Source organism: Anneissia japonica, unplaced genomic scaffold (genome assembly GCF_011630105.1).
Source record: "Anneissia japonica isolate Jap-2015-1 unplaced genomic scaffold, ASM1163010v1 scaffold287957_len1322810_cov207, whole genome shotgun sequence".
Classification (NCBI taxonomy): domain Eukaryota; kingdom Metazoa; phylum Echinodermata; class Crinoidea; order Comatulida; family Comatulidae; genus Anneissia; species Anneissia japonica.
In genome coordinates, this window is record NW_022683022.1 from 302064 (window position 1) to 315633 (window position 13570).

Consider the following 13570-nt stretch of genomic DNA (forward strand, 5'->3'; position numbering starts at 1 on the left):
ATACATGTATACATATATATACATATATACATATATGTATCTTTTGGTAATTATTTCGTAAATATACAGTAAATTGGGGACAAGTTGACTTGGGGTCGAGTTGACCCGCTTCCGCTCAAAATGTCTAGCAGGTAGTCCAAGGAGCGGAAAATCCCGAAAATTTAGTGGTTTCAAGGGCTTATCGGATGAGTGTACACTATGTAAAAGATACATATAATTGTTGTCTGTCCGACGAATCGTAATTTTTTTTATCCACGATGGTAGGGGGTGGGGAAGGGGGTTGTGAACCCGGTAACTCTACCCACCATACCACCGACCATGTTATGTGTTTCTATACTCTGACCTTTGACATAGATAAGCTTGATTATTGTCATAATATGCAATATTTTGTTGACGTAGTCATAATGTCTCTAAAATAGTTATTTTATTTAAGTACAGGAGATTATTTAAATATTTGTAAATATTTATATTTAAGAATTCCACTGCACAATATAATAGTAATAGTAATAATAATAATAATAATAATAATAATAATAATAATAATAATAGTATGTCAATATTAGTATAAACAATATACTCTAGATTGCAGTTTACATTGTTAAGTCTAATTAATTTCCTTGTACTTTTAATTTTTTTTATTGCGTTTTTGTCCAAACCCAGATTTGAAAGGAATGAGCCATCAACAGATGGTATAGTGACTACAATTATATTTCAAGCTGTTGGTGAAGACTGCAGTAAGTGGGTGGAACAAAAAGGAGTGGACGGTATTTAAATGATTTATTTAGCCTATATATTTAAGTAATTTTAAATAACAATCTGTTTTTCTTGGATAACCGTTAATTAAAAAACTTTAAGTATTTAAATATTAAGTGAATTATCTAAATGATTTATTTATCTATTTGTGTAATTTTAATAATTACTCTGGTTTTCTTGGATAACTGTTAATTTCTTAGTGGTTGAACATACCAAGCAGATACGAGATCATGCAATCGCAGGACATGTTGCAGAGACGTTGAAAGAGTTGCATATGCGAGAACATGGGTTAACAGAAAATGATGCAGAGACGTCAAAACCGTTGCAGGTACGAGAACATGCAATCCCAGGAAATGTTGAAAATACGTTGGAACAGCCAGAAAGCCAACGACACTCCTCATCCATTTATGCAGCATCTCCATTTTTTAGATTTCTATTTGTTTTAATTTCTGTATTATTACATTAAATACTATCATTGTTTCATCGTATTCTTTTAAATTTTAATATTATCATGTTAATTTTTATGAATTAATACACATATTTTTGTTAAATTACACACTTTGTGGTTAAAATAGGCCTATTATCAATTTTAAAATATTACCACAATTCTCATTTGCACAAAGTTATTATAATGTTGATTAAAAATCGCAAAGACATTATAAATCTGTCGTTTATACTTTTATTTTATTTTGTTGAATTTTATTTAATGGGGGTAGCCCTTGCAGCTAACACCTTACTCAAATTGACCCTTAAATAAGTATCCATGTTGTCTGGAAGTGCTAATTTTTAAATGCGTTAAATTGTCAATTTCCAAATACTTACAGGAAGAAGTAGAAGATGCAGCTACAATTCTAATGACTTCGGACGAAAGAGGTATTCAGTAGACAGATTTTACAAGCTTACGAACACAATAACGAATACAATACGTCATCTTTTTTATCGTTATTAGTGTCTAAAATATTACTGATAATACATATACGAGCTGAATATGATCGTTGGTGGGATTGTAATCGTCATCATAACACAAGTATCATCGTCATAATCATCATTATCACCACCACCACCATCTTCATCATCATCGTCATCATCATTTACTGTTACCTTCGTCAATGTTGGCTTCATAAAATCAATAAAGCATCATCAATGTCTTTATCATTATCATTACTTTCGTTTATTGGCTTCCCCATCACCTTCAAAATCACTGCAAAAATTGCCTCATCACTGTTTTTATCATTGCTTTTATAATTTTACGCATCATCATCTTTATCATTGTCATCAATGATGTGGAGCGTAAATATGATGATGAAATATAAATATCCTCTTCATCTTCTTTATCATATCACGTGTGTCCTTGGACAAGGCACTTAATTTACGTTGCTTACCACCACTAGCTACCCATATACTACATGGGTAGCTAGTGGGTTACCTGCTCCTGAGCTGATTACAGCAGTAACACTAATATAAAGCTTAAACCTAATGACATGAGAAAAGGCGCTTCGTATCTAAAAAGAAAGGCCCTGCTTAAATATAAATACAATGAATCAATGAATCTTTATCATTATGTGTTCACAGAAAATGTTCCAAAGACGTCAAAACGGTTGGAGGTACGAGAACATGCAATCCCAGGAAATGTTGAAAAGACGTTAAAACAGTCAGAAAGCCAACGACACTCCTCATCCAGTTCTGCAGCCTCTCCAATGGTAGATTTCTATTTGTTTTAATTTCTGTATTATTACATTAAATACTATCATTGTTTTCATTGTATTCTTTTGAATTTTAATATTATCATGTTAATTTTTATAAATTAATACACATATTTTTTGTTAAATTACATTTTTGTGTTAAATGTGCTGAAAATATGCGTATTATCAATTCTAAAAATGTTACCACAATTCTCATTTGCAAAAAAAATATCATATTGTCGATTAAAAATCGCAAAGACAATATAAATGTGTAGTTTATTCTTTTATTTTATTTATTTTATTGAACTTGGTTTAATGGGGGTAGCCCTTGCAGTTAACACTTTACTCAAAGGGGACCTCGAAGTGACCCTCAAATAAGAATCTATTTTGTCTGGAAGTGCTTATTTTTAAATGCGTTAAATTGTCAATTTTCAAATACTTACAGGAAGAAGTAAAAGAAGCTACAAGTGTAATGACTTTGGACGAAAGAGGTATTCAGAGGGAGATTCACAAGCTTACAAACACAATAACGAATACCGTACAATACGTCATCTTCTTTATCGTCATTGGTGTCTAAAATATTCTTGACAATACATATACTAGCTGAATCGTCTTCATAACACAAGTATCATCGTCATAATCATCATTATCACCACCATCATCATCTTTATCATTGTCAGTCTTCCTCATGTTTATCATCAATTCAATCATTGTCACTATCTTCGTCATCAACATCAATATTATTCTTCATCATTTATTATAATTATTATTATTAAAATGTTTTTATCTCCTACACCCTCACAATAGGGGCGGATCTAGACATTTACACAAGGTGGGGTTCCAGAAAAAAAGGGGCAGTCCAGGAAAAAAAAGGCACCACGGATGGTGTAGCAACAGGGGCAGGACGTGAAGTAAAACAAATAGTTTTATCGGAGATGTACAGAGGGTTTGGATAAAAAAATAAGATCAATATCAATAACAATGGAAACTATTAGTAATAATGAAAATAATAATTTAACACTCGTAATACAATACAGTAGACCAATCTTCATTTTTGAGCGACATCCGACCACGCGCCCACTATGGTATCGACATCGGGCAAGTGACGTCCTGGCAGAAATAAAATAAATGCACTCTGTTTGAAATAGACTTACACCAGATGTCAATATATTCCTTTAGTTGAATAATTGATTATTATTTAAATACTTATGTTTTAATTTATTTATTTTTACAGACGTAGTTTGTGTTTTATCATCAGGTAAAAAGGGGGCACTTCAAAAATTGAGTTGGGGGGGGGGGGTCCGACGTGGATCCGCCCCTGCACAATAGATAGATATATTTTATTAGCTCATTAGGCCTACTCATATTTTTAGAGAAACCTCACATATCTCATATCAAACGTGTTGTATCTACGAATCAGCCAACGGGAGGCACACTTCCAGATGGAATTCGTAAGGAGCTCATTCATATAATAGATAACCAGAGACGTGGAAAAACTAACGTCGGTCCGAGTAACGTAACATCCATATGGGACTACGCTGGGCAGTTGAAGTACTATATCACTCATAGAGTAAGTTCTGGTGAATTTTATATAAACCACACAGTTCAGGGGGGGGGAGTGGGCGTCGGAGAGAAAATAAATATATTTTCTACATATAATTATAAACCCAAAATCGATTAAATTAAGCCGTCGTTAAAACCCCTAAATTGTCATATTTGTCATGGACATGGAACACATTCGAGAGATTTTGAGGGACGGCCGACCACGCCCACGTTTTTCGTCGGGGTATCGCCTAATCCCCTCCCCGGTCGGGGACTGGATCCCCCCGTCGAGCAAATCCTGGAGCGCACCACTGACACAGTTTATAATCTTCAAGCATTTGTTGTGAATGTACGTGGGTTAGGTTGTACACATCGGGATAGGAGAACCTGTATTAACTGTGGTAGTGCGGCCTGATTACTGCCTGTACACATTGTACACTACAGTATGTCTGCTTACTGGTACATACGTGAACACGTAAATTAAATCTATAATAACAATTTTATTTGAGTGGTAATATGTCTGGATGTCGAGATTGCTGTATTGTGGATAATGCGATGTGGGTCTATAGGGGCATAGTCAATACATTTCAATTGAAATACAGCATGAAAAATTGATATTATTTATTTAAAGTTTCTCCTACTTATAATTAGCATCTATCTAAATATTAGACACTGACCGTACAATAATTATAATGCCTAAATCAATAACAAATTTGCGTCCATAAAATATAATGATGACGACTCTGACTCTGATTGTAATGATTATTACAATCAGAGTGATAGCGGATTGATTATTAGATATTGAACCAATTAACGATACTAATATTTGGCAATGGCTGAATATGTAATTATGATTAGTTATTCTTTTTTTTCAGATGTTCCTGACAGGAAGAACATCATTTGGCGTTGTTTTTAGTTTATTGGACGATTTAGATGCGTTGGCAAAATCACGAAACGTAAATACGTCACTTTAATCTTCTTTAGAATTAGTAAAATGCAATGCTTTTTTAGTTTTACTATATTTGCCACAATGTATCCACGTTTAAATTACTCTAAATTGAGTAGTTCGTGTTTTCATAATTTTTAGGGGGAGTTGTTTGAAATGACAAATCTACAAATGATTGTATTCTGGTTTCGTTCGATATATGAATATGCTGTATTACTGAATAATGTAAATGATGCACCTTTGATCAACGGAGAAATACAGTCACCGCCGATTAGTTTGATTGCCACTCACAAAGACCTACTACAAGGGAATGAGGCAGATAAAGAAACACAGGTAAGATATGATTTGTGTTTTATTTGTAAGTTTTTCTATTAATTAAAATTAAATTAACTATATTTATTTTTTCGAAGATCTGTAACAAGTTCAAGAAAATATTTAATGAGATAGAAGGAACAGCGTACGAAAAACACGTTGACCGAACCATGTATGCTGTAGACAATACTAGACACAAGGATAAAGGAATTGAGAAATTGAAGACAAACGTAGGCGGCTACATGAAAGCAATGGCAAGAACTGTGCCCACAAACTGGGTTGAATTCCAGGCTCAAGTACAGGAGGTTGGGAAAGAAAGACTGCGTTTGTCATTGGATGAGGTATCGTATGCTTTCATAAATTATGTAAACAACTGTTACAGTTTCTGTGTGGCCTATTTTTTCCTCACGGCAAAAAACAACTTCACTTCCTAATGCCCATATTCTAAAAACCTTCTTTATTCGAACTTCTAACTAAAACTTTATTTAGTCCTAGTTGCAACTTAAACTTACATTTGTATTCATAAACAACGTAGTCGAAGTTCTAACTACGATTAAATCATGTCCTAGTTTTAGTTCAGCTAAAGACGGCTGGCAAATAAACGATTATCAAACTAACCAATAAAAGAGCTCATTTTAATAGCAGACAAAATTTTAGAGATCCGGTAACGCGGATGAATACAAGCTGCCGTCTGCCGTTCAAAAACACATTTCTCCATAATTCATAATAGGTAATCATCTTCTATAACAATAACTATATTAGTCGTTAACATAGACCTATAACGATAGAAAATTTGAACAGTCACTGGAAATTTGCTTTCTTTGGAGAACTATTATAGTTGAGCCCGAGCGAGGGCGGGAAATCTTTGTGGTTGTTATTGTGAAAGTACGTGACCGCAACGCGAGGGGATTTCAATTGAAAATAATCATGAACTATCGCATGTGACTAGCAAAACATGTTATTTTCTCCTTTTGAAAGCTAAACTTGACGGATTTTTTGCTTAACACACTAAAGATATATCAGACCTGCGTATACAATCGTTTTATTCGGTTCACTTTATCGTGAGTTACAAAAAGCACGTTTCTAGTGGGGCAAATATTTCAGACCCTAGGCAGACTTAAAAAATCGGCCTATGGAGTTATCATTTTAGTCAAGGTTCTCGTGATTTAGTCGTAGTGCTAGTCGAAGTTCGTTTAAAGAATACGAATGACGTAATTTTGAAGTTTTAGCTCGAACTACGTTTAAAGTTCGTGTTAAGAATATCAGAGTTATTTTATGAGGCACATCCTTGTCTTGTGGAAATGTTCCCCACTTATAAAATGTATTGTTGTGCCTAGAAACCTATATTTCTGTGTGTAAAATGGATGGAATCATGTTTCTCTTGTTTCAATTTTTTCATACCGGAAATTAGTTCTTTGGTTGTCATTCTTTAAGGGAAAATTCTATATTAACATTTTCGTTTAACGTTTCTTTAGATCACCAACATTGCCGCTAAATGTGGTATTGCAAAACACATGCTCATCACTGTCCTCGATTATCTAAATGACACTGGAATAATTCTGTATTCTAAGACTAACGAGACATTGAAGAACACGGTGATAATAAACTTACGTATGATGATCGACTTCTTGACGAAAATCATAACAGTGGTAACTCCAGATGACATTGATAAGGTAATTGCCTAAGGTCTGCTTTATTTTCAGGTTTTTGTGGCGTAGCGTCTATGAGCTCTCTCTGACTAAAGCCAGATCCCCATACCTTAAGGGGCCCTGAAATATTTTTCAGCCTATTTTTTTGCTCAGCCTTTTAAATGGTAAAACTTGTATACACCAACTATACGCCCTTGAAGTGTCAAGAAGCCGGGCGGGACTTTTCCCTGTACCTCTCTGGGATCTACACGGACCGATCCCCAATTGTAGTACTACCATGGCCTCGGGCCTCTTTTTACACCACTGATAGTAATCATAAGATGTGGAATCATTTGCAATTTAAGTATTCGTATTGTTTTATTATAGATCCCTAGGATGATGATATTATGGCATAGGCTTGATTACGAGGGAATACTGGAAGAAGAATTGCTACGTCATTTATGGAGACATGAGATTATGAAGGACGCCAGCAATTTTGACGTCTTCTTAGAACTGATGAAGATGTTTGGATTGCTTTTTGAGAGGCAACTAGTAAGTTTATACTTAGATTTCTAATAATAATAAATACTGTAATAATAATAAGATTTATAAAGCGCACAAATCGACTGCAGTAGTGCTCAAGGCGATTTCTACACGATTTTAGATTCACAATGAGCTACATAGCCCTAAATGTTCACTTAAAAATTTCTATTTTCAAAGGGTGCTAAACAAGGTTACCGAACGTTTGTCGTACCCTCTCGGATGCAAGTAAATAAAGAGAGCTTGGAAGTTAAGAAAGACGAGATGCAGACGATATCGATTTTTGTGACTCCTACGGACTTCCTCCCAGACGCTATCTACAATATGCTTGTAGTTGCATTCTTAGACTTGATGAGGACCAAAGGTAGAAGTTGCGATCATGTGAACTTGTTCCGGAATTGTAGCGACTTTGACTTAGATGATGACCACGTGGTGAGTCTTGGTGAGGTCAAAATAGCGAACAGACACGCATTAAAGGTAACATAGACATTAATGTAGTTAACATTAAAATCTGGTTAATTGCCGATTGCTAACAATAGCAATATCAATAGCAACAACTGCGATAGTACCAACAGCGGCAGCAGCATTAGTATAGTTCGAAGGGGTAAATTGCATACATGTTAATTTTATTAATAAAAAGGAAAGCCGCGTTAGTCTGATACAGTATAGAGCAATATAAAGTAAATGACAGCAGCACATAGTGGGCTTCATCAGAAGACTGTATAAATGGGATAAGAAACAACTATAGTATACAACTGAAATAATGGGGGCGGTCCTACAACAAACAGGACCTCCCCCATTATTTCAGTTGTATATTATAGTTGTAGGACCGCTCCCATTATTTCAGTTGTATATTATAGTTGTAGGACCGCCCCCATTATTTCAGTTGTATATAATACAGTAGTTGTTTCTTATCCCATTTGTACAGTCTCCTGATGAAGTCCACTATGTGGACGAAAGCTAGAGAATAAATTATTGTTAGCCTCATAAGTGCTGCTGTCATTTACTTTATATTGTTCTATGTTTATTTTGTTATTTAAAACTTTGTTGCTATTTTGTACACTGCTGCCTGGTAAACATTAAAATGTACTTATATACAATTATGTATACATACACTCTTGCACAAAAGATGTTAAGTATATAATAGATATTGATTTCAGTATTTATTTTCTGTTGTTAAAAGCTCCAAATATCACGCACTATTGTATGTGGTCGTGGTAAAGAAGAGGAGGTCCTTGAACCAAATCCTAGCGTCTGCATGGAGGTAAGTTACAATAACTGAACGCTGTATAATTATTGAATTGATTTTGAAAAAAAAAACCTGAATGTTTCGTTAGTATCAGTTTTATTTAAAATGAAACAAGAATAGTGAAACTGACATCGGTCATGGCGTTGAATTTTGTGATTTTTTTCCCTATTTATTGAAAAGATAAATATTACATTATTTCATGTTTTATTATAGCTATTAAGTTACCTCAGACTGCAACTTAAAACAGTATACGGTACTTTTGAAGGAGTCGGCTACGAATTATGCGTCCTTTGTGACGTGTGTGAACCTACGCTTCATCCACATTTGCATAAACTCGATGAATGTTTGGAGAAAGATAAAATGATTTGTGGAAGACGGAAGGCAATGGCAACAGAGCATATCAAACGATTCTTTACAACAGGTTGGTTGACCATTATCACCTGTTTTATTTATGTAGTAATACATTTGATTATGACTCTTTTAAAAGGGGTATTATTAAGTCGCTAATAGTAAAATTTATATTTTGTTATTAATACTGTATTATAGTGACAAAATTCTGGCAGTAAGCCTATTTACGGAATAAAATGTTAAATATCATTTCGCTACTGTATAACATATAAACAGATAAGTATATCAAGCAGCCCTTAAACGAGGCGTGCCTTATTTTCACTTGTATAAAAAATTGTCTCCGGCGAAATTCGAACCTAACTTTAAATCCTCTTGCTGCAATGCTTTATACATATACACATATACTATATATAAATTGGAAACGGTGAAGAAGAGGAATATGCGAGTGCGAAAAAAATGTTTGTCCAAACCGGGATTCAAACCTGTGACCTTTAGATGTATATGCAGACGCCTTAACCAACCTGGTCCATTGAGGCTTTTGTTGGAAGTGCGAATCCGATTGAAGGCAATTGATTTCGCACATTCTACAGTATGTCTGTACAACGATTCGATGTGTACACGTTTCATAGAAATCATATTTATATGACCTTTTCTTAAGTATTTTAAACGTACAGTTTTTGATTTATTTATTTTACAGGTTTTGACGAAAAATCCAAAAAAGAAATTATGAATTTTCTGGCTCTTCAAACATTGATCATTGGCCGTGGAACTAAAGAAATAAGAAGGTACTTTCTAGATAAAACCGGACTCACCGTACACGAAGTTAAACCGTTCTTGATAAGAGAGAGGCAAGATGGAGTTTTAAAGGACGTTGACTTTGAAGGCCAAACAGCAATTGTTTTTGCATCAGCCGACAATTTTGAAGCATTTGATATGAACATCTTGATGAAGTTGATTCGCTATTGTTGTGATAGCAACCATGATAATGACTTTTGGGAGAATCCCACAAATGATGACAATGCTGAGCTGGCAAATCTCATTCGCATCTATAAATATAAGAAGAATGTTCTCGACAGTAGCTACAACAACAGAGTCACAGATGAGGATTTTGACAAGCGATGGAAGGAACTAACGGCAATGTTTACAGGTGTTGGTGTTCCTGTTGAAGACATTGACAATTACCGCGATCCACGGAAATACAAAGAAGGAACTGTTATTGGTAGGTAACTGGTCATTCAAAACAAAAATACATGATTGTCACTTTAATATTGTTCAGCGATATCTGTTGTTGACTCGTGTTTTTATTATAATCTTGTTGCCTACCGTACCACACAGTTCTGTTAAGGAGCATCATGTCTTCGTCGGCTTAACTTGTATTAGTCAATGTGTTAAACCATAGTTCTTATTTGTTAAATATTAATAATTATTAAGGCTTGTTGGCACGTTAAAGAACGTTGTCCATTATGAAAGAAATGACTTTGGTGAACAGGCGTTCACCAATGACGCAAATATCACCATGGGTACTACCACGCTAGTAAATATCCAGGTCCGACCAAGTGTATTAAAATAGAATAGGACTATACTGTATACCTAAAAAATGTTAACACAATAAAATGTTACTATTTTGGTTTTGTTATTTACTCGTGATAGGTTTTAACCAGACGGAGGTTGAAGAAATCACAAATTTCCAAGCACTGTTTTCTGTTATCGTTGATCTCGGCTCCGTAAGGATGAGGGAGTACATTTTGGAGGTTAAAGGTCTTAAGAAGAAGGACATTGGGAAGTTTTTATTGGAAGAAGAGGCAAATGATAGCTTTAAGAAAGTTAGATTGTTTGCGGATCAAAAGACAAAAATGTTCACATTCAATGCAGACATCGATAAATTTGACATATCAATTTTAATGTGTATAATACGCAACTGCTGCAGCAATCTTCCTGAATCGTTTTGGACGAATCCAAATGTACTGCCTAACCTGGTACTTATACATCAGTACAGGAACGGCGTTTTGGCACATACTCCAAACAGTAGAATGTCAACAAAGGACTTTGAAATCGAATGGAAGAAAGTGGAATCCATGCTGCACGCTGCTGGCGCTTCTAAACCTGACATTGACAAATACAAAATGCTACGATTTGCAACATATTAATAAGACGTCTAAATATACATATATCAAGGAGGTATAAAAATATATGTATATATTGTACATTTTTACTGCTCTTAATATCGATTTTACCACTTAAGCTAAATTTACACTAGACACGATAACGACACGCCACGATAAAAATTAGCTCTGTGAAGAATATAAAGGACGCGATCATGTTGTTGCAATGTCGTATGGTGTCTAGTGTAAATGTAGCTTTACGCCAGAGGGTTCGAAATCGAATGGAAGAAAGTGGAATATAGCCTATGCTGAACATTGCATGCACTTCAAAAAGTGACAATGACAAATACAAGAGGCTTCGATTTACAACTTATTAAAGAAGACGTATTAATAATCTATTATTGTTATTTTAAAAGAAAAATATTTTTCATTATTTTTAGTAATATTTTTGATATCAAATTTCACGCCAGCATTGGCGAATAATTGTCAAGACGATATAGCTAAGAGTAAAGATGGTTCGTTACAAATGGATTTTGAATCACTTCAAACGAATGACCCAAGTAATCAAATACATTTATATAGTACCAGTTACGGTACCATAATAGCCATAAAACATAGACTTTGTATAATGTTAACAAAATGGAACTTATTTACAATGTCAATTTACTTTCTTATTAATATCCAGGAACTGATTTGCAAGAAAAGGAGTTAAACAGGTCATTAGTCTCTCACACATTCCCATTTTTATTTGTAACACTGAGAGTAGTTTAGTAAAGTGCCGTACTAAATCAAACTCTTAAAGGCATTTTGAAATATATATCAGCCAAACCCGCATCATATTTATGAAGAGACATTTCTGTAACATTCCGACCCGAATTTAAATTCAATCAATTTCAAGTGAATGATAGTAAAACGGTAATTTTGGAAATATGGCACCTGGATACCATGGAATAGAGCCTCTACCCCTCTACTACGTCTGTTGGCGGGGAATTCTTACCCACCTCAGCCCCACATGGTTAAGGTTGAGATGAGCAAAATTTAAAAATCTATAATAATTACTAAAATGGATTGTCAAAAAGGTTGAAGTCTACACTAAAGTCTGGACAAACAAAAATAGCCATGGTGGAATTTTGTTTAAATATTAACATTAAAAAGACAACGTGATGATTGCGTAATATAGTACCCTAATTTCATACCTTAAATTTTGTTTGGGTATTAGTATGTATGTAATTGATTTTTTGAGGGAAAATGGGCCGGCCAAGGCCGGTGCGGTCCCTAGATTTCGTCATTGGTGTGGGATTTTGCCCTCCCCCGGGATCCAGGATGTTTTCTATGGCCCTGGAAAAGTATGTGTCCATCCATTTCCGGGATCTAGAGTGCATTATTATTAATAAGGTACCGTAGTTCGTAAGTCAAAACAGTTTTACCTCCTAACGTTTCCATAAAAATCGCTATCACGCTATTGTAGATTCCTTTGGTAACGCTGATTCATGGCCAGTTGAATAAGGGAACGTTTCCGATTGCGTCGGGGACAGCTACGCAGTGCGCAAGGATTGCAGTGAAAACGCTGTACCGACTGTGTAGTGATCGTATGGAAACCGCGCTTAACGCAAAATCCTTGATCCGTTTCTATTGTGGACATCGTGTCTGCATCGAGAGTTGCAAACAATGGAAGGAGCCATGACAGTGCTCCTCCGTTTACCTTTATTCCTTCCTGGCTCATTGTATTTAGCTGACTCAGATGCAACCCCCCATAAATATCCTATTTAATGATTTAAAAAAAAGAACAAAAAACAAAAAACCCATAGGCCTAACAATAGGCTTATATACACTGAAAAATTAATTATGTCTTCTCTGCATTAGAAGATTAACAAGTAAAGATTAAAAGTGGATTTATTAGCTGGTTGTCCTTAGGGTGTGTGTGGCGGGGGTGTTGGCACATGGGAGGGAAATACATTTAAAACAAAGCTGCTTACTTCTTATACAAGACGTTTTAATAATTACTCAGAAGTCTGGTAGCTTAGCAAATAACATGTCACACTAAACGGTACAGAGAATCTTTCCCACCAATTGCAATCCATTTATTTAACACCTATTTCAACAGAAACTATTCAGTGGCAAGTGATCTTAATTGATATTCTCTGTTCATTATATAATTTATAATGTTATATACTTTTGTTTCCTCACACCTTGAAACATTTAATTTTATTCAACTCAATGCTAATAACTTATTTTATTTTATTTTATTTCATTTCACAATCAACAGCGGGGAGCCCGCCACTTACAAAATAGAATAACATAAAACAAAGAGAACAATAAAGAACAATCCAGTTACAATACACACAAAAACAGTCAATAATCTAAATATATAACATAATTTTACGTTAAACGATCGATGCTTATCGATACTTATCGATGCTGTCAATAAATCATGCAGTTTATCATATATTTTACTCTTAATGTTAATT

At 34.6% G+C, this 13570-nt stretch overlaps 1 protein-coding gene across 1 annotated transcript; it reads left to right on the forward strand.

Annotated features, from left to right (window-relative positions):
* Nucleotides 1–2297: 2297 nt before the first annotated feature.
* On the forward strand, nt 2298–12052 carry LOC117115453. Its single transcript, XM_033259309.1, has 13 exons — nt 2298–2453; nt 2881–2926; nt 3809–4005; nt 4853–4933; nt 5065–5256; nt 5334–5576; nt 6711–6908; nt 7251–7415; nt 7584–7880; nt 8587–8667; nt 8866–9073; nt 9698–10219; nt 10651–12052. Exons 1-13 carry the CDS (start codon nt 2298–2300, stop codon nt 11145–11147), a joined length of 2883 nt encoding a protein of 960 aa, XP_033115200.1. The 3' UTR covers nt 11148–12052.
* The last annotated feature ends 1518 nt before the right edge of the window (nt 12053–13570 follow it).

Coding starts and splice junctions, on each gene's coding strand:
- LOC117115453 (XM_033259309.1), top strand. CDS start 2,298: ATGAATCTTTATCATTATGTGTTCACAGAAAATGTTCCAAAGACGTCA. Junction 5,577..6,710: donor TGCGTTTGTCATTGGATGAG/GTATCGTATGCT, acceptor ACGTTTCTTTAG/ATCACCAACATTGCCGCTAA. Junction 8,668..8,865: donor ATCCTAGCGTCTGCATGGAG/GTAAGTTACAAT, acceptor GTTTTATTATAG/CTATTAAGTTACCTCAGACT.